This window comes from Myodes glareolus, chromosome 2 (assembly GCF_982192425.1).
Source record: "Myodes glareolus chromosome 2, mMyoGla1.1, whole genome shotgun sequence".
In the NCBI taxonomy this organism is placed as follows: Eukaryota; Metazoa; Chordata; class Mammalia; order Rodentia; family Cricetidae; genus Myodes; species Myodes glareolus.
Genome location: NC_142027.1, coordinates 136,535,583 through 136,557,176, shown reverse-complemented (window position 1 = coordinate 136,557,176; position 21,594 = coordinate 136,535,583). Strand labels below are relative to the sequence as shown.

The 21,594-nt window shown below is 46.7% G+C and overlaps 1 protein-coding gene across 1 annotated transcript in view; it reads right to left on the bottom strand.

Moving 5' to 3' along the window:
* The window catches only part of Fbxw8 (F-box and WD repeat domain containing 8), a 99,371-nt gene that overhangs the window by 29,260 nt on the left and 48,517 nt on the right, over positions 1-21,594 (bottom strand). Inside the window, exons 6-7 of the mRNA XM_085681279.2 lie at positions 6,229-6,425; positions 3,016-3,222 (exon numbers count right to left, since the gene is read on the bottom strand). Coding sequence (XP_085537405.1) covers positions 3,016-3,222; positions 6,229-6,425 — 404 coding nt within the window. The remainder of the gene's footprint in view (positions 1-3,015; positions 3,223-6,228; positions 6,426-21,594) is intronic.

Below are 21,594 nucleotides of genomic sequence, written 5' to 3'. Positions count from 1 at the left end.
AGGCCAGAGGCACAGAAGGCCTCCCACAATGTGTGCACAGCTTCAGGCAAACCTGCTGCTAGGCAGCTTACAGCAATCTAATAGATGGCACAGTGGCTTGCATTGCCAAGCTGAATGCACATGGCCAAATCACAGTGTTCACAAACAGCACTGAACCTCCATGACATGGTTTAACCATCACACACCAGTAACCGTGATTAACACCCAGTGCTCCGAGGAAGCAGGAGACACTGAAGATGAGGAGATGCTCTGTGAAACTAAAGAACAGGGTCGACGGGGCGCTTGGTCCTTGTCTCCCTCCCCAAGTGGGTGGCATTCATGTTGGGGGAACATCACCATATTAAGGTACACATGCACATCTGCACGCCTGACTGCTCCCGTCAGCATGTAAACTGATGGGCTCAGTGACCCTCGTGTGGTCCACACCTCCATGCCTCACTTTAAAAGAGCAACAAAAAATAATGAGCAATGCACAGTTTGGGACATGTTTAAGCATGAATTTTTAAAAAGTGAACTTCTTACTGAGCTGACTGTTACAATCAGTGCTTTCCACTGGGTCGGGAAGTCTGAGTGGAGGGATCAGTGCAGCTGTGACAGCTAAGGAGCAGGACCGCAGGAGTACACGGCCGTGACAGCTAAGGAGCAGGACTTAGGAGTACACGGGACTTAGGAGTACACGGCCGTGGCAGCTAAGGAGCAGGACCGCAGGAGTACACGGCCGTGACAGTTAAGGAGCAGGACCACAGGAGTACACGGCCGTGACAGCTAAGGAGCAGGACCACAGGAGTACACGGCCGTGACAGCTAAGGAGCAGGACCACAGGAGTACACGGCTGTGACAGCTAAGGAGCAGGACCGCAGGAGTACACGGCCGAGAAGAGGGGCAGAGTCGAGGGCGCAGCTCAGTGGCAGAGCCCGAGCTTATTATTAGCAAGTAGAGCCCTGGGTACGAAAGAGAGAGAACGATTAAAAATACCAGGACTTCAAACAGATGAGGATTAATGTTGCCAGCACTTGACTTCACTGAGAACACTAAAAACAAATGAGGTAATAAAACTGAAGGCAAAGCAGACAAAATGAGCCATCAAGTCCTTCCTCTAGAAACCAGAGTCTTTTCAGAGTGGAGGAAGGAAACCTCGGACAGAGAAACAGGTTCCTCCTCCTTGCCCCTTCCTGGGAAGTCACTCCGGCTGGTGTCTTCCCCTCAGGTTTCCCAGCTATGACTGACCCAACACAAAGTGCTGCCTTGCAAAAAGGCTTTTGCAGCCACTGACCAGTCTTCTTGTTTGTGAAGGTAGAAGTCCGGATGCTTCCACTTTTGAGCACTGCCCCAGTGGCACCTAACAAATCAGTAGCTGATTGCACAGCTCACATATACTGGGAAGTGAAATGCAGAAACACCATGGGAGCCTGGGTCCAAGTGTGAGCAGCAGAGAAGCGAGAATTGCACCAGGGCTAACAGAGCAGCACTGACGTGAACCAAGCACACAGCTCAGCAGTGGAGCCCTATATCAGCAGGGACTGGGCAGACGCTCAGCAGCCGAGAACACTGGCTGCTCTTGCTGAGGACCCAGTTTCAGTTCCCAGCTCCAAGGAGAGCTCAAAACCACCTGCATGTGACTCCAGTTCCGGGGATCCAAAGCTCACTCTGACATCGAAGGGCACAAGGCATGTGGAACACAGAAACATGGCCAGATAAACAACTCTCACATATAAAATATATTAACCTAAAAAATTTCTAAGAAAGAGAGGCACAAGGAGGTCTAGGCAGCTAGGCTTGAGGGGACAGGGCGAGACACCTTATGTGCAGAGTCTGTCACTCCAATCCACACCACTGCTGTGTAGGAAAGGGAATTCCTTCATTAGAAGGAGCCCTAGGCTCTGAAGTTCCTTCCCAGGAAGACACCGACAACCAGTTGGGTGGGGGTGTCAAGAGCAGGCAAACCAGAAGGATCCTAAACAAACGAAAGCTCACCAGCCTCCCCTGAATCTTCCTATCAGCCAACTTTAAGACCGAGGACTTGGACTGCAGTTGGGAGGAAAACCCTGCCAGTGCTAAAACACAGTCATCACCGGAGAGTTAACGAAGACTGTCTTCCTGTCTGCTCACACATCAGCGGGCACTTTCATGCAGCTAATGACAACAGAAACTGTAATGGAAAATTTTCATTTCATTTCCTAACTTCATCCTATTATTGTGTGCATGGGACACATAAGCCACGGCACACGAGTAGAGGTCGGAGGATAATTCTGTGCAGTTTGCTCTTCTCATTCCAGGGACAGAACTGGGGTCATCAGGCTTTTATAGTGAATGTCTTTACTTGCTAAGCTGCCTCACTGGCTGCTTTAGAGTTTGGCTACCTACACTGTGATGCATATCCTAAAGACAGACTGCACAGGGATCTCTGCGAGTTGCAGTATGTGGTGTAATACTCCGAGGCAACCCACACAGTGAGGGTGGACTACATACATGTACATCAGCGAGGGCACTGGCTACACAGCTTGGATGAGCTCTAAGCACATGCTGGAACTCTAGGGCAGAGAGCTGGGCCATGAGATATGAAACACTGTCTGAGGCACACTGCTGAGTAAATGCTAGGCACAGAACAGGGTGCATACCATAACCCCATGTCTGCCCCTTGTCAACAGATGTGTCTAGGTATGAAGACATTGGGAAATCACTAATCTACTGTGTGCAGCGGAGGAGAAACTCTTCACCCCAGGTTCCGTTCACTTGCCTTTTTTCTGTCATGCTAGTCCACTGTCCTAACAGCTGGAAACAAAAGAACATCAATAGTGCAGCAGCCAGGCATGGTGGTGCACACTGCTATTTCGAGCCCTTGGGAAGAGATGGGGTGCAAGGCTACATAGTGAGTTCAAGGCCAGCCTGAGATAGCGAGACCCTACTTCAAGTAACCAAGCTAAACCAGAACAGGAAGAGCTTAATGTTTCAGCTGCATTTAACAAATTAAACCCATGCTCTTTCTTGCTAATGTACAAGCCACAGTTTCCGTACCTTGTTTCCTTCATACACCCATCCCAGACTCTTCACCCCAAAGGCAACCTGGCTGGCTGAGACATCCAGACATGTGGCAGGCTGGCCGTAGACATAATGGAGGGTTCTGGCCGAGTCCTCAGCCTTCAGCAGGTATACCAGGTCCCCAGCTGTGGCTATTGCCACAGGGTACCTCCCAGTATCTGGAACTATTTCCAGGTAGTCAACCTGCAAAGAGAGGAGTTGTTTAGTTACCCACAGTCATCTTGATTTGGTCATGAAAGGAATTTCCCCTGTACATCTAGAGGGCAGAGGCCCAGCTCACAGAAACAGTTGGGCATAGGGACCATTTATTTACAGGGATGAACATGGCTCCTGCCCAGATGAAAAGATACCTGTAACAGCAGAAACACAACACACTCTGAGAAGGAAAGGCACAAAGTAAAGACCACGGAGACACCATTTTCCACCTGCCGTCCCATGAGGACCAGGAAGCCAGAGGTCACAGAGCTACAGGTGATCAGGGAACATAACCCAGTCCGACTCCTACTCAGGAAAGACTGGCAACACATCCCACAGTGCCAAGTACACTCTGACTCTCAGGAGGTCCGTCTAGCAGTGCTGACAGATCCCCGCAGAGCAAAGGGCTATGCATGGTGTTCACTGCAGGGCCGCTCCTGTCACTGTGCAGATATGGAACAGCCACGCAGCAAATGTCCAACAACCATGGGAGAACCTGAAGGCTTCCTCATCATCCAGTGGGATCTCATGGAGATGGAGCAAGGGAACAGGATGCCCAGGGGACTACCCCAAAATTCGGGCAGATGGGTGGAATCCTAAGGCTCAGGAAGGGTTGTGTCTCGTAACAATGGCTGTCTTCAAGGGTTGAAACAGGCAGTGAGATTGAAAGGCTGTTAGTTTTACTGGGTCTTTTAAATCCTGAACACGGTAGTGTTTAGAGTGATCCTTATTTTGTTGTTTTACCAGAAATTGAAAAAGTGAAACTCCCTGAGTTCCAAATGAATAAGCATTCTGAAAACTATGTGTAAGTACCACAAATGCATCACCAGAAGATCCAAACTGTTCTTAGCACTCTCCTGTCTGCCTGTCAGGCACTGACTGCCCTGTGCCATGTGACCACCTGAGGACAGAGACCAGGACAGACAAACACACTCTTGTCAGCATTTTCTCTGACTGCACAGGGAAGATCACCAGTTAGGGTGACCCGCTTCTCCCCAGAGCAGTCTCTTGTCAGGCACACCTGCTCAGTAATCACAAGTGTGGATGCTGAGGATAAATCCACTATGGGATCATGAAACCCCACGGTGTAGAGGACAGCATCGCCCTGACGATATGCCAGAGGCGCTCAAAAGCCCGAGCTCTGCAGGCTGCCCTGGGGAGCTGAGCACAAGCAAACATCCGGTGCCTCTGCTAATCCTGAGCCCAAACTGTGCCGAGGCAGCCTGACATCTTGGGCTGCAGGTCCATCACAAAGGCCAGCTGCTCCAGGCTAGCACTGCAGACCTGGGAACGGTGCCACTGTTATTCAGGAAGCACAGCTAGGGAACAAAGATGATCCGGCTCCATGGGCGGGGGTGCCTGATCAGGGATACCCAGTGCATACTGTGACAACTTGGCATCCAGACGGGAAAACAAGGCTGAGAGTCGACACATCCTCAGCAGGGCTGCCCACTTTCTCGCTCTAAAGAAAACTCATTTCTTAGTTTCTTAAAACAGACGCCTTTTTGGTAGCCATTTAACTTCATCTTTCGGTTGGATTTCCAGCAGGCCAAGAAGCTCAGACTGGCAGTGGCCACCACTCGCTGGGAGGTGTAAATGACCTCAAAAGCTTCCAGTCAGCCCCAGGATGGAACCTGGCTGCAGGATTTACTCTTCATGAGGGGTGCTCAGCTTGCATAGCCATGGCTAGTCCACAATGTTGGTTAGCCCTGCACTCCATGTCTCTCTGGAGGCCCCAGGAGAGGCTGACAGCGCAGGTCATGTTCGAGGAACACTGCATGAGAGACACGGAGCTGATCTGCAGCAGCGAGCGAGCAGCTGGAGGAGGTGAAGCAGTGACGCCAGGCGCTCGCTATTCAAATCTAAGATTCCCACAGGGAAAGGGAGGGAGGAGTTGGTTCCAAGTTGCCATCAATCCCTGATCAAGGCTGGCTCTTCTGTTCCTCTGGCTAACGCCAAAATGAAGTGTGTTCAAATTAAATTCAAATTCGGCACAGACGAATACTGTCTTATCACCAAACCATCTCTGCCTGGTGGACAAGATTTGTGTACAGCTGAAGTTGTTAGAGCCCTTTTGCAGAGCCCTGAGCTGGCTCAGTTTTTTTTTTTTCTTGTTTTATTTATTTATTTATTATGTATACAATATTCTGTCTGTGTGTATGCCTGCAGGCCAGAAGAGGGCACCAGGCCCCATTACAGATGGTTGTGAGCCACCATGTGGTTGCTGGGATTTGAACTGAGGACCTTTGGAAGAGCAGGCAATGCTCTTAACCTCTGAGCCATCTCTCCAGCCCCGAGCTGGCTCAGTTTTATGTGCACCCCAGAGTCTGGTTCGCAATCCACACTGCCTTCCATGGACTTCACTCAGAGACAAGAGTGTGGGACAAACGCGCCCTTCCACACAGACTGCCACGCACCACTGCCATTCACTTAGGCGTTGGCCAGAAATGAAGCTCAGGTTCCAGGGTGCATCTGCTGTGCTAGCTGGAAGGAGGCAGGAACATGGTAGAAACCCTGAAACAGCTCCATGTTTGCATGTGTTGCTGTGTAGTTTTGTTTTAGAAGTGGGGCTAGGGGTGTGGAGATGGCTCAGCAGGAAAGAGCTTATATTGCTTCTTGAAAAGGGCCTGAATTAGATTCCCAGCTCACAACCACTTACGCGTACAGCTCCATTATCCAACACCTCTGACCTCCTCATAAGCACATACCCGAACACATAATTTAAAATAAAAAAAAGCAGAGGAGGAGGGGCAAACCCTGGGTTTCATGTGCACTAAGTAAATGTTCTACCATTAAGCTGTAGCCTCAGTCCCACACTTCACAGCTCAGAAACAAAGCCAGGTCAGTCCACCACTCTGAGCTGTTCCTGACTCTATCACCCACTTCAGCGGGCTGTTGAGAGTCTGACAAACAGAAGCCCCAGGGTCACTGCTATCTGTTTTATTGACCCAGGGGTTATCAGAATGCAAGTTAACAAACATCCTAAGAGCTCACCAGTTTCTGAACTTCAAATTCCGCAGCTACATGCCAGTACCCCTCCTCATTAGGGTACAACATCACAACGTCAAAAGCAGAAGCAGTGGCAACCGTGGCCTCTTCCCGGCTGAGCGCGAGGGCCTGTATTCTTGCATCGTGCTCAAAACGATGTATAGGGAACTTCCCGGTCCTCAGGTCCCAAATGTTCAGAATCCCTAGAAGTAACGCAGAGAGCAACTGTAAACCCAGTACACACAGGCATAGAATAAGCCTTTTTCAGACTGACTTGGTGAAGATGGCACGTATGTATATTTGTTCGAATCTGTCCCACTCCTTCCTAGCTGTAGAACTTGGCGTGTCACTTCTCCTCACCAGTCTCTAACAGTGCAGACAGCAGTACCCACCACACAGGACTACTGAGCAGATGAGGGGAGACCCGCCATGAAAACTGTGGATGGCTTCCTCTATGGCTCGTCCATGGAGCCAACCCTAGCTCCCAACCTTCCTAGACACCACTCACTCTCCGTCGCTAAGAAGTTTATTGTCTTCTTTCTTCCTGGCACCACACTTCATCTGTGCACTGAGAGCCTTGAATTCAGGCTCTTGCTCTACGGTGCCGTCCTGCTCACAGATGTAGAGTTAGGTGTTGCAAGGCTTTCAAATGGCCTGCAGCTGGTAGTCACAAACAGCAACAGGGCTCTCCTCCAGGGAAAGGCTTCAACATGAACGGCATGCACTTTTCTAAGAACTATGATCAAATGGAGGACAGGCAGGTCACAAAAGGCTCCATGACACGGTCCCTGGCATGTACTTTGGTAAACTCTTTCTTCTACCTCAGAGGGAGATGGGCTGAGCTTAGGGCCCCACTCATTAAATAGGAGTTAGTGTCCCATGTCATCCCATCCTCCATCCTGTCCCATCCTTCCCCCTCCCGCCGTGGGCTCATCTTAATATGAATCCTTCCAAATGCTGCTCTGAGTGAGAACTGCCACACAGAACTTCTGGACACTCCACATCACATGCCTCCTCTTGCTGTGGGAAGAGAATGTCCCCCCATTCCACAGAGGCAGAACAGTGGAAGCTTTAAGTGGCTAGACCACTGCTTTGTGACCACCTGTTCCGTGAGAGCGCTGAGTTGGGTTGAGATGCTGGGGCTTGGTGAGGACCGGCACATCACCAAACTCGCCCCAGGTTCTGCCTGACATGGGAGCTGTTTAACAGTGCACTCTATGCACACTTGGAGTGTATCTACAGACATGGTTTTCATTGTTAGGCAAGGGCTGATTTTGCTAGCGTCCTTTTCTCAACAGAACTGGATGCAGTGAACATGTAAACACACCTCAGCACAAACCCGAGCTCCAAGCTGCCTCAGACACTCAGGCCTCCTCTCTCATTGATGGCCACTCTGTCTGAGCGCCTGCTATACTGTCACCATTAATAACCAACCCCTCTTCTTCAGTTACATTCTGAAGTGTACAGCTAGGCTGTTACCCTCAATGGCACTGGTGTCACTGCAGTCTCCTAACACCAATGCTGGTGAGCAAACATTTAGTGCTCTTCTGTCTTCCTGAATTACCTGCCCCCTTCTCACACACAATGTCCCTCCCTGTCCCTGGGTTGTCTTTACCACTCACTCAGCGCTCTGGCTTCATTTTGATTCTTATAAAAACAAGGAACTTTCTTTCCATCTGTCTATTTTGCTTTGTGTCTTTATTTTATAGGATTCTTGGACCTAGCACGGTGACACACATCTGCAGCCTCAGTAACAGGAAGGAGGAGGCAGCAGACCGACAGTCTGAGGTTAGTCTGAGCAACACGGCAAACCCAGGATGAGTAATCACTTGCCTCTAAATACATACACACACAAAGTAGATCTCTTGAAGATAGTCTATATACTGTTTGGTCTTGTTTTTTAAATGTAAGTTAAGTCTACTTACATTTTTAGATCTATTTTATTTTTAATTATGGAAGTGTATGTGTGTTTCTGTTGCATGTGCATCACATGAGTGCAGGTGCCCATGAGGCCAGAGGCCTCCCATACCCTGAAGCTGGAGCTGTATGTGCTGTGAGCTCCCAGTGGGTATCTGGGGACACTCTGCCAGGGCGGCACTGAGTCCGTCTCTAGCCCCACTCCTTACTTACACCATTTTCTCCTCCCGTGGATCAGGTGCTTACTCCATCATGATTCCTCTGCTGGCCTCTAGGCCAGAATTCTCCCTGGAATTACTGAGCAGCTGCTTCAGGACCTTAGGATACAGGCTTAGCACACCACAGCCTAGCTTCAAGTGACACTTCTCACCCACACAAAAACAGCCCAGCCCCTCCCATACTATGGCTGTCACACTTTTGTTTCTGCAGGAGCAGGTGGGCCTGTATCTCTTAGAGGGGTATAAATAAGAAAGAGAGCTTTCCCCATGTAACTGCCTTCTCTGTTCGTCAGCATCCCCTTCAACTTGAGAAACCCAGAAGCTTTGCTAGAACACAGGGCAGCAGGGCAGCTCTGTGACCGGCCACCCACTCAGTGTGCACAAGGTCCTCCTACTCCCGCATCACTAAAGGGGGAGCTTAGGTGAGGGACAGACAGACAACAGACTAAACGCAGTTCCATCCCAGCACTTCCCAACCTCAGGACTGCAGAGACATGAAAAGTGAATCCCTTCTGCTATGAGAATGCTCCGTGCTACAGCAGGAGGTCAGAAGAAAGGAGGAGCCAATAAAGACACACACTGAGCAAGAGCTTGCTGTGCTCTGTGCTGCATCAAGGGTTGTGTTAGGACGATGTAGAACAGAGATCCCTTACTGCATGCAGCGGAGTTCTGGGGGCCTCTATAGAGCACCTCACTTGTAGACCTCCGAAGAGTTAACTGTCTACTTGATATAGCTTAGAGTCACCTGAGGAGTTAGGTCTCAACTCAGGAACTGCGCAGAAGGCATGATGGGGTGGAGGTGGAGGTGGGGCTGTCTGATGGTTAACCGACACAGGAAGGCCCAGTCCATGGTGTGTAACATCATTCCCTGGCAGGTGCTTCTGGGATATGTATAAGTGAGCGAGCAAGCAATATTCTCCATGGTTTCTGCTTCAGCGCCCGCCCTGCCCTTCTTCAGTAATGGACTGGGACTGGAATGGACTGGGAAATGTGACCCAAAGAAACCTTTTCCTCTTCCCTCGGTTGCTTCTGGTCAGTGTTTTATCACAGCAACCGAAAGGAAGCTGTAAACTTTTTTCAGATCACACACACACACCTGCCCTTACCACTTGGCAAAAAGCAGCTGACCCTTTTGGGCACTGAGTTGAGTTGGTGGTCCTTGTTCACCACATGGCTGTTAAGGAAGACGTCAGCAATGAGGGTCAGAACCAGAGCAGTTCAGTCCTCTAACAGGTACACTATCTAAAGGTCGGGCACGGACTCATCAGAATGACCAATTACAGCCGCAGCAGCAGAGTGGAAGACACCTGAAGAGGCAGGCTGTGTGCTGGGTTTCTGCACTCCCTCAGTGCTGAGTTTGGAAGGAGTGTGCCATTAGCAGAACCTGGCCAATGCTCACCTCCTGTTTCAGTAACAGACCCCAGTGGAGCCGCATAGAATAAAACTGACCGGATAGGCAAGGGCCATTTAACACAGGACAGGACACACTTACAAGGGATCAGAACCAGCAACCTAGAAAACACTGAGGACTAAGGCCACCTGTGCACACCACAGATCTCACCTCCAGTCTCTACAACTCTTCCCTCCTCTGCCTCCACAATCCAGCTTCCTCTAAGGAGCCAGCTCCATCCCACAAGGGCTTCAACTCCAAGCACAGAACAAAATGTGAACCCTGGTCCCCATCCCTGGTCTGATCAGTGGATGCCAAAAGATGAGTCAGTCTCTGAGCCTGCCCTCGGTCTGCTGCTGCTTGGAAGAGATCTTAGAGTGTGGAGGCACTGAGGTATCGTCCACCTTCCAAGGCATCTCAGGACAAGGTAGAACAAGAAAATCGCTCAGGAGGCAAAAAGAGGTCCCTGGCAGTTACCTAGTGACTTAGGAACGTGTGGTCACTTCCTGCACAGTCCCAGCCCTGAGAGTTGGAGGCCAGGCCCCAAGAGCATAACAAAGGGAGCAGGCATCCATCCAGGGCACCTTCACACCTGCAGAGCTCAGCCAGTGCTGGGACTACAGCAGAAATTCGCAAAGGGTGCAGACAAAAGAAGACAATGTGTCCTTCAAAGCCCATCTGAGAGAAGACAATGAGTGAAGGCCAAAGCTCCCCAAGTCGGCCAGGGCAGGACCTGGCAGCTCCACGGGTTCCCTGCTCGGTCCCCTCTACCTTGATAAGCAGCCAGGCTAGAGGCACTCAGCACTTGCCCTAGACCAGGAAGTCATTAGCACTGACATGAGTGACGAGGGCCAGGCTTTGGAGGAGACATAAAGGCTGCTAAGCAGCTGTGGATGGGCACCCATGCCAGTCTGTAGCACGTCTCTCCACCTCCCAAAGGAGGCCAGTCAGAGTGTGGTAATGAAACTGCACATAGTAGAAATGGGATCTAAATGAGTCTAAGCTGATTTATGTTAGCTTTTGTAAAGATTACGCGTATCTGGAAAGTGCTACCACTGTGCAAGCGCGATGACAGTCCTTAAGAACTCCGCCTAATGGTGCTTGAGCACAATATTTATATTCCTCGGCATGGGAACAAGGACCATAATGGATACCATTTTTGTTTTATTAGGGATGCATATTTAAATTAATCTGCTATTTGCCTAAACAATTAGTTGCTTCTGTTTGTGTGCACAAAGCCAAAACTGCAATTAGGCTTCCATCAAAAAAATAAGTCCCAACTAAAACTGTCCCGGTGGGGCCATAAGAGCTCAGGGCAGAACTTCCCCAATTACTTCTCAGCACAATGGTAATTACATTAATTGCTTGAAAGGTAAATAACCACTGAACTGGTTTTGGAAACAAACACTGGCACTGCCCCTCCCCTCTGATCTGCTCCACTCACCTACGGTCTAAAAGAGGTTACAGTTTAGAGAACCACACACTAGACCCTTCAACTATCACGTCTGCTTGTGATCTCTGTGGAGCCTTCCCTTTGAGGACATGTCCACTGTGAGCTCAAGCCTCTTGCACTCACACAATTAACACCTGAAGCTCAGTCTCAGCTAGACAGACAGGATCAATTAGCTGTGTTCAGAGACACGGAATGAGCCGGCTATTTATACAGAAGCTGGCATGCTCTGTTCCCACTACGGAAATAAAAGCTTTTCTACAGTTTTAAGAAGGAATTCTATAACAAGGGTAAAAAGATTTTTAACAGAAATTTAAATTGTGCCCACAGCACTCACTAACAAAAACACGACCTCCTCATTAACTGCACGCCACACTGAATTCAGGCTGCAGGCATGCATCAGATGTGAAAGGACAAGAGCTGGCTCTCTGGGTCTCTCACTGAGTCTGGACTCACTTCTTTGCTAGTCTGGCTGCCCAGTGAGCCCCCGGGATCCAGCTATGTTGGCATCCCCTGCACTGGGGTCCAGGCATGTGGGAGCGCCACCACTGATGACTTTTGTGTGAGCGCTACACAGCGAGTCCTTTACCCACTGAATCATCTCCCCAGAACAGGACGTAGATCGGTGCAAGCAAGGTACAGGGGGCTGAGACAGGGAGGTCTTGAATGAGAAAAGGGCAGCACGAAGATGACTCTTTCCCCAAGGTCACATGCCACTGCCTCCAGGGGAAAAACAGGAAGTAGAAAATATTCTGGAAAGGGCATTTTAGATTGGACTCTGAACAGGCTTCAAGACCAAGGTTAGGGAAAGAGGAGCAGAAGCCCAAGTTGGGATGACCAGGGCAGCAGAGGCTCAAGGAGGGAGGCAGGGAGGAGGGTGGGTTCCTGGAAGCTCTCGGGTGCACAGTCATCAGGAGAGAACATCTAACAAGAGAGAGTAGGCTGAGGGGAGGTGAACAGCGCACTGCTAACTGCCCAGAGTCTCCGTGCAGTCTGGAGTGCAGAGACCAAGGAAGAGGAGACAGACAGAGAAGCCAGACAACGCAGAGAAGGCTTTACCAGGACGGCCTAAGAAGGCAGAGGACATCACCAAGGCACCACTTTTGCAAAGCCTGATGCTACTAGCCACTGCCTTCCCATCATGTCACCCATCAGACGCTGGTGGGGAAGGCTAACTGGGTCCTAGCGACAGTCATAGCTTAATAATGACGCCTGCAACAAACCAGTGCTGCCTCGCCGTCATATACACTTCCACACTGCTTGAATACTTTCCACAAGTAATGCTATGTAAAAAATATACATAGCCTATTACATAGCTTATAATGATCTGAGTAGTGTGATTTTTTTCAAGTACAATCTGCATAATTTTATAGAGGATATTTAATTCTGGTGGGCAAAATTAAATTAGAAACTCAAATTTTAAAAGGTCTGTTAATCAGTTCAGGTGAATTAAACTCTGAGTCCAAAACTATGGTTGCCACATCCTCCCTGGATGAGATAAAGCAGCTATCCCAGCACAGGCCAGGAGCTTCTAGTTAACGCTGGCATTGTGCTTGCTCTCCCTTCTTTAAAACCCCTGCTTATCTCTAACCGGTTAGCTCAGCAGTCAGCTTGGCACAGCCTAGGGTCACCAGAGAGGGAGTCTCCGGACTGCCAAGTTGGCTCAGTGGTTCACAGCATTTGTTGCTCTTGCAGAGGGCCCAGGTTCAATTCCCAGCACCCACATGGCAACTCACAACTGTCTGCAACTCCAATCTGAGCGTCTCCAACTCCCTCTTCTGATCTTCTTAGGCACCAGGGACACATGTGGTACACATACATACATGCAGGTAAAACACTCATACACATAAGATAATTCTAATAATTTTTTTTTTTTTAAAAAAAAGGGAGTCTCAATTGAAGGAGAGTCAGACGAGACTGGCCTTTGGGCAGTTTATGTATGTGGGGAACTGTCTTGATTTTTAATGTATAAAGGAGGGCCCCGGCCCACTGTGGGTGGCACCATTCCCTGGGCTGATAGTTTGTACTGGGCTGTCTAAGAAAGTTAGCTGGGTATGGGCCTGTGTGTGAGCCAGCAAGCAGCATCCTCCATGGTTCCTGCTGCACTTCTCTGGCTATGAATTCCCTGGCTGGAGGTAATGCTGTGTGGGACATCAAGCACCTTCCCAGATTCCTGCTTGAATTCCCGCCCTGACTTCCCTACCAATGGACTACGACCAGAAGTGTAAGCCCAGTAAACTCCTTCTTCCCCTAAGTTACTTTGGCTATGACATAGCAATACAGAACTCAGAACCACTTAATTTAGAAATAACGCTGACAGCTACTGAAGCAGAAGACAGTGGTAGGGTTTATGACACTAGTCATTTCAAGTTAAATTTTTCTTAAGAGGACTTTAAAATTGTATGTGTATGGGTGTTTTGTGTGTAAGTCTATGTACCACTTGCATGCTTAGTGCCTGCACTGTCTGATCCCCTGGAACTGGAGCTACAGATGGGTGTGAGCCGCCATATGGGTCCTCTGGAAGAGCAACCATGCTCTTAACCAACCCCTCATACAAGGGTTTTAAAATACAATTTTAGGACTATTTCTAATAGAGTAAAACGATGAGGTCAGGCATGATGGTGCATGCGTAAACCAGCACTAAGCAGGCTGAGGTAGGAGCTAAACAGCGAGTATGAAGTCAGTCCGCGTAGTGAGATTTCATTTATATTCTAATAAATAAAGCTTGCCTGAAGTTTAGAGAGTAAGACAGTGATACTGGTCAGTCTTACAGACCAGGCAGAGATGGCACACACCTTTAATCCCAGCCCTAGAGAGGAATATACGACGGGAGCAGACAGTCTCATTCTGAGATTCCTGGAGGCAGGATAGCCATTTCAGACTGAGGTAGAGGTAAGAGCCAGCGGCTGGCTGTTTAGCTTTTCTGATCTTCAGGTTGAACTCCAATTTCTATCTCTGGGTTTTTATTAATCATGCTACAAGCACAAGCATATTAACTTCTGGTTTTGTTGTTTTAAGTCGCGGTCTTGCACTAGTGTCCAGACTGATCTGTAATTCATAGGTTCAAATAATCTCATGCCTCAGCCTCTCCGGAGGCTGGGAGAACAGCTCACACCACTGTATGTGGCTCACCAATCTTTTCATAGTCTCTGGCCAGCGAAGCTCCTTCTCAGATTCACAGACAACCCCAGGGTGGCAACTGCAGCCTTAAGGTCCCACTCCTAGTCCCCCAGAGGGCCAAGGAACTCCCACAGTCCAACAGACTTAGAAGGGGACACAGAAAGACAAGATACGACAAAGCACAGCTGATTTTTAGTTCTCCAAGGTCAAGTGGAGTGAGAAAACTGAACCCATAGGTCACCTGACACCTAACCATGGCTTCTCACAGTAAGTGACCGATATCCACAGTAAGCAGAGAGCTTGCTGGTCTTGGGTGCACCCTTTGGATTATAATCCATCACAAGATTATTTCGTTATTTAAGATGTCCCTACTTCAGTCTCCGGGGATTCTAATTTAGCTGACTGCTATCTCCAATCCTGTTTACCCAAAGATGTTTCAGACTCACTTTGTACATGGGTGTCCTAGCCCGTCACTTCCAGCATTAATATTTAAGCCAGAATCTGTGTGGAGGCTGGTCGTGCTACGAGAGCACAATGTATATTTTTAACCAACCCCTGACCCTGTGTTTGTTATGTGTCAGTGCGGTGCCTGAGGAGGCCAGAAGGGGGCACTGGACATGGGTGCGAGAACCAAGCCCGGATCTTCTGCGAGGGCAGCAAGGGCTCAGGTTCTACACCAATACACTCCTGTGACCTTAGGAATCAGAACTAGACACGACCCTCAGAGCTACTGTCTTTGCACCTACCAAAATAATCACCAGTACAAGAACGAGACTATGTTGCAACTGTAATTAAAATAGTACTGCCTTTTAAAAATCAACTCTATTGAGGTAATACACTACATATACAAAGTTATCAACTTTCAATGTGCCGTTTGGCCAGAATGGAAAATGCTGGTCCTGTAGCCTCCACTATACCACACAGAACTATCCCAGACACAGAAGTCCTCTTATACCCTTCTACAGCCAAGTCTCTCCCCACAGTTCCAGCTACTGGTGACTACTCACCTTGTTTATTCTCAGGGATCTATCTGCCCTAGGACTCCCTAGCAGTGGAATTTTTATGCAGGATGCACTTTTGACCATCTGGCTGATTTCATGCACTGTTAACACTGCAGAGGTTCAGCTCTTGTTGCCGCGTGGTTGACAGTCCACCCAACTTGACTGATATGCAGCATTCCACTGCATGGATACACAAAGCACACTCGCCAGCTCATACTCTTTGGGGTGCATCCAGTGTAGAGCTACCATGGGCAACATTCTATAGGTAACCAAGCACAAGTGTGTGTGTTCATGTGCTGTCGCCCTCTAGGCTGCTTGCCCAGTGAGAACACTGCATCCTAAGGCAGCCCACACTCCACTTGTCAAGAGCTTTCTTCACTAAGGCTGTTCCCACAAGGCAGGCACAGGAACGCTGGAGGAAGGGAATGGTGCTTTGTGATGTCTTGACCATGTGACTCGGTCGCCACACCAATCATCTTTAAAACAGGGCTACCAACATCTCACTGAAGCAACAGTTACAGCATTGCTGTATTTAACTGTTTGCTGTTTGTATCTCTCTAAAGTTCTTTCTACATATAGCTGCAAGCCACACAGCATACAGGGGTGCTCAATCTTGGCTGTCAACCTGGTGGGCTCTGGAACCACCTGAGACAGCCCTATCTGCTGAGTCTGTGAGAGCCCTTTCAGGGAGGAGTACTGTCGGGAGTGGACACTGCCCACAGAGGCCCCTTCTGTTAGGTGGTCCACGCTGAGCAACAAGTGATTTCCCTGTGTGGACTTCGTGTGATCCCTAGTGCACAGGTCCACTCTGGTGCCCAACAACATGGTCTTGAACTCTGTGGTTTTTACCGTAAATCTAGTATCCTCTAGGTTATAGCTCCTTTTTCCCACATTATTTTTGGCTCTGTGTATTTTTTTTAATTTGGACTTTTAAACTCTTCCAGGGCTCACATCTTAGCATCAGTATATCCATTGTCATACACTCACAGCTAACCTGGACTCTGCCTGAGACCCCATCAGCTGGCAGACCGTGGACATGACAAATCTTGTGTGTGGCTTTCTCTAGTCCTCTCACATATTCCACAAAGCTCCCAGCACAGAAATCTTACCATATTTTGTTGAACTAATCCTCAACTCCCTCAACACACTTTGCTCCTTGAAAAATATTTTTTTCTCATATTTTCTCCTCCACAATTCTTTCAAAAGGTCTCCATAAACCCCCAATACTACTTCATCTAAAAAAAGCAGAAAGCAGTTTAGAGAAAACTAAGACCAAATTCCCAAATATTGTTTATAAATGTTTGTTTTCATTTAAAAGGGCATATGATGTAGAAACAAATACTTTGCACTGGTATGGATCTTGGTTTATTGATACAAATTTAAGGTCCGTTTTGTTATATGTATTTCTGCTCTTGCTTAAGGTATTGTGTTTGTGCAGCTCATCTAAAAATGTAATGTATAATTAAAATACAGATCAATAGTAGTCATTAATAATAGTCAAAATGATAGTCATGTTGGGCTTTCTGGGTGTACAGAAATACATTTCAGATGGATAGGTATTCTTCAAATCTTTCAGAGGTGTACAGAATATGGCATTTAAAATGTTTTAAGAACTTAGACTTTTCTTGACAATGAGACATGTCTGCTTCTGACAGCACCAAATACTTCAGGGAGGTTGACAGGCATTAAAAAAAAACTCATTATGAAATTTGCTTTCACTGGCCATTTGGGCAAGAAAGCGGTCTTGCCTGGACTGCTTGATGGTATGCTGTATAAACTGGACATACAGGACCCATAGAAAAATGACTGCTGAAGTTGCCAAAGGAAGATGAGATAGTCCTTCAAAGTTCCTGTTTCATAAAAGAGTCTGACAGACCTAAACAGTGAACTCTCAACAGAAGAATCTAAAATGGCTGAAAGACACTTCAGGAAATGTTCAACATCCTTAGTCATCAGAGAAATGCAAATCAAAACCACTCTGAGATTCCATCTTACACCTGTCAGAATGGCCAAGATCAAAAACACTGATGACAACTTATGCTGGGGGGGTTGTGGAGGAAAGGGAACACTTCTGCATTGCTGGTGGGAGTGCAAGCTGGTACAACCCTTTTGGATGTCAGTATGGCGGTTTCTCAGAAAATCAGGAAACAACCTTCCTCAGGACCCAGCAATACCACTTTTGGGTATATATCCAAAGGATGCTCAATCGTGCCTCAAGGACATGTGCTCAACTATGTTCATAGCAACATTGTTTGTCATAGTCAGAACCTGGAAACAACCTAAACGCCCCTCGACTGAAGAATGGATAAGGAAAATGTGGTACATTTATGCGATGGAGTACTACACAGCAGAAAAAAATAATGACATCTTGAATTTTGCGGGAAAATGGATAGAGCTAGAAAACATTATTTTGAGTGAGGTAACCCAGACACAGAAAGACAATTATCACATGTACTCACTCACAGGTGGATTTTAAACATAAAGCAAAGAAAACCAGCCTACAAAACACAATCTCAGAGAACTTAGACAACAATGAGGACACTAAGAGAGACTCACATAGATCTAATCTACATGGGAAGTAGAAAGTAGAAAAAGACAAGATCTCCTGAGTAAATTAGGAGCATGGGGACCTTGGGGAAGGTTTGGAGGGGGGTGGAGAGGCAGGGAAGGGAGCAGAGAAAAATGTAGAGCTCAATAAAAATCAATTTAAAAAAAAGAGTCTGCCAGACATTCTACAGGACACACAAAAGAAGTAACTGACAAACTGCCAATATAGGCAAGATTGTCTTTAAAATTTTCTGCTTCATGAAAAAGTCTGCTGGATATTATGGGCCTGTAGGCTAAAGATGGATGCTCCAATGTTACAAAAAAAACTTTGAGTGACTGTCCAGGCAGCAAGATGTCTCTGTCAATTCTAGAATTTTGGAAGTTGCTTACAATGCACTTCCTGTTTACTTAGGTATTATTATGTCCTTCTGGAGACTTTAATGGAGTTGATGAAAGATAGTTACAATTATAAAAGATAGATTAGATATAAAACTTTAGACTCACAAAGATAGGATAGATGATAGCGTATTTTCCTTAATTTGCCAAATGGAAATGGACTAAATATTGTAATTATAATTCTTGCTTGATAACTGTTTTGTTGTATGTATCTTGTTATGTTAAAGTTAAAACTTTCCTTTTTATTTAGACAGAAAAGAGGAGGTGATGTGGGATTCCCTTCTGTATGCTGTGAATATGTTTTATTATCATTGGTTAAAAAAGAAGCTGCTTTGAGCCTATGGTAGCACAGAATGGAGCAAGGCAGGAATTTAAGCAAAGATAGAGGAGAAAAGAAGGCAAACTCAGGGAGACACCACGTAGTTGCCAAAGGAGACAGACACAATGGATCCATACTATTACGCCACAGCCTCATGCCGATACATAGATTAATAGAAATGGGTTAATTCAAGATGTAAGAGCTAGCTAGGACTACATTAGAGTCATTGGCCAGACAGAATTGTAATTAATATAGTTTCTGTGTAATTATTTTGGGCCTGGGCAGCTGGGAAACAAACAAGCAGCCTCTGTTTACAGATCTCTTCTACCTTCTTATCCAGTCTTCTTTTTTTCCCCTCTTACTCCCTCACATTTTAATGCAAAACAAGTTTGTAATTATTTGCTGCTAATTTGAATATAACTGATATTTTTGTGTACTCATGATATGGATTTTATACATATTTATTGTTAGGGGCCATGTGAGAGGAACTGCAAACAGCTTTGGAACTCATGGAAAACAGCCCAGCAGTTAGTATAATCACGTTGGGTGAGCCTGGGAGAGACAGAGCTGAGGACTCGAGTCTTGAGGACCCCATGCTGTTAATGACCATGGCTCTGCTTATTGTCCCCATGGTCTCCACATCCCTTACAATCTATGAGTTGGATGAAAACTCTAAGGGGGCTTCTAGCCCCTCACTGGACAGTGTCACGGGTGCAATAATAGTGATTGATGTTTGCCAAGCATTGCTTCTGGAGCAGATTAATGATTTAACCACCAGCCTTCGAAAGAATTTAGAGATGGGGATTGTTGGTAAAGTTGTTTAAGATGTTTTTGTTTTGTTCGGCTTTGATATAGAAAATCTTGAGGAACAATTTAAAGTTTAGAAAAGCACTCTTTAATAGTTGAGCAAGGGTCTCACTGAGGTCAGGGAATAAGAACAGTGGCAGCCTGGTTATTACTAGCTATGTACCTTTCTTGTTAAAGATGGGTTGGTAATCAAAGGTGATGGTTAACCTCTTGTACCCATTTTTGTCCTCAGCTTCCTGGCATGATTTAATTAAAAATTGTTGATGAGTTGGTGTGCACTTTGAGGACTTAAAGTAAAAATGACTGTTTTTTATAAATAAAAATTCTAGATTTGTGATTCTTTTAATATCTTTTGTAATATTACCTGTTGAGATAAATAATAAAATGATTGATTCTTTCTTTGTAACCGCAAACAGTTGCCTGCCAATACAAAAGGGACTGGCTGAAATATACGTGGCTTGCTTAAAACTCTATTATTAATCAATTATAAAAAATCAATAAATTATTAATCAACTGTAAAAGAATCATTGTTTTGGGGTGAACATGTTATGGTGGAAAAATTAATATAAAGAAAAATGTTTAACTATGTGTGGGCTTCTAAGAAAAACATGAAATTTGTGATCATGTGATTTCTTCCTGTGTAAAGATTTTGGTTTTGGGAAATATGCAATTTGTGGTTGTGAAGTAATCTTTTCTTATGTAAAAATATTTTGTCTTAGGAGTTAGAAAAGGGATAAGAGGAAATAAGAGAGGCAGAAGGAAACCGTCAGGGAAGAAGAAGGAGAACAGCGGGGCAAAAGAACAGAGCAGAGGAAGAACAGAGCAGGAACAGTAGAGAGATAAAAATAAAATGAAGAATTAGGCTTCGTTCCTCAAATAAAGTTCCTGTGTGTGTCTGTGCAGTCTGCGGACTCCAGGCCTCTTCTTCAGTACCTGACCCACAATTCCCTATCTATGGGTCTCCTTCTGGTTCTGGTTCTCATGCTCTGCAGCACTAGAAGCCCTGTGCAGTACTGAGCCAGTGGGACCTGGTTTCTAAGACCATCCCGGGTATGATTAGTGATGGGTTGGGCTCAGGGTTTCCACAGATGCTCTTAAACAGAAAACTGTCGTTTCTGCTAAGGATTTTGGTAACAACCAAAACAACAACAACAACAAAAATAGCTTCTACACATGTTCTATCCTGCCCACCGCCACCAAACACTGCTATTATTGTGTATGAGAAAACCTACTCACTGTTAAAAGAGATTGTTAAGTGAATAAAAGTATCTTTGTGTCTCTGGACTGGGCAGGTTTCTGTCCAGCATTCATCCTGGGCTCTTGCAGTTGCCTCCTAAACTCATAGCATCCCACATATTCACTTCCCTTGCCTTGCTCTGTGCTGTCTCCTGCCTGTACACTAAGGTAACTCTGGGCCTCACCTTTATTCTTCTCTAAGGGATGGCAATGTTGGAAACTCACAGCTTAACTTATTTTATCTAGTTTTTGAGTTCCTGGCAACAGAAGAGCTGGAGAGATGGCTCAACGTGTGAAGTACTTGTCACAAAAGTAGGTAGACATTAGCTCAGATATTGTGCACACTCATACACACACACATACACGTATGCATATACATGTGCGTACAAGTATGTGCACACACAAATTAAAAGAAAAACCTGGAAGGATAAGTCCAATTCCAAATGCACAATCTTGAGCAGAGACAAAAGTTTCATTCTTATTATTATGAAATAATTTCAAAATCACAGAGGGTCTCAAAAGCCCTGTAACCCATCCTCATGCCTCTGCCTAACTACATCCTTTATGAGACCCAAGCCAGGATGCCTCAGTACTTAGCTGTCCTCTCCCAAGGCCCGGAGGATAGCATGCAGCTCGGTGAAGCGTTTGCTCAGCATGACAAGACCCTGGATCTGACCCCTGGAATGCTGATTGTCCTACAGTCTAGAACAGCCCCGAGAAAGAGCAGCCATTTCGTGAGATGACCCTCCACCTGGGTTTGCCCTTTACTGCCGCATGACTGTGTGGAGCTAGCAAGTCAGAGCTGCACTCTGCTGATTTTGCCATTGCCATCACGCACGGAGAGTCAGCCTGAGCCATAGGGACGATGTCAGCATGGCCCCTCACAGACAGACTGCCAAGCTGCCCCACTGCATACCACTCTTCTCTCCTTTAATTAATGTTTTCGGAAGATACTCTTTGGGACTATAGAA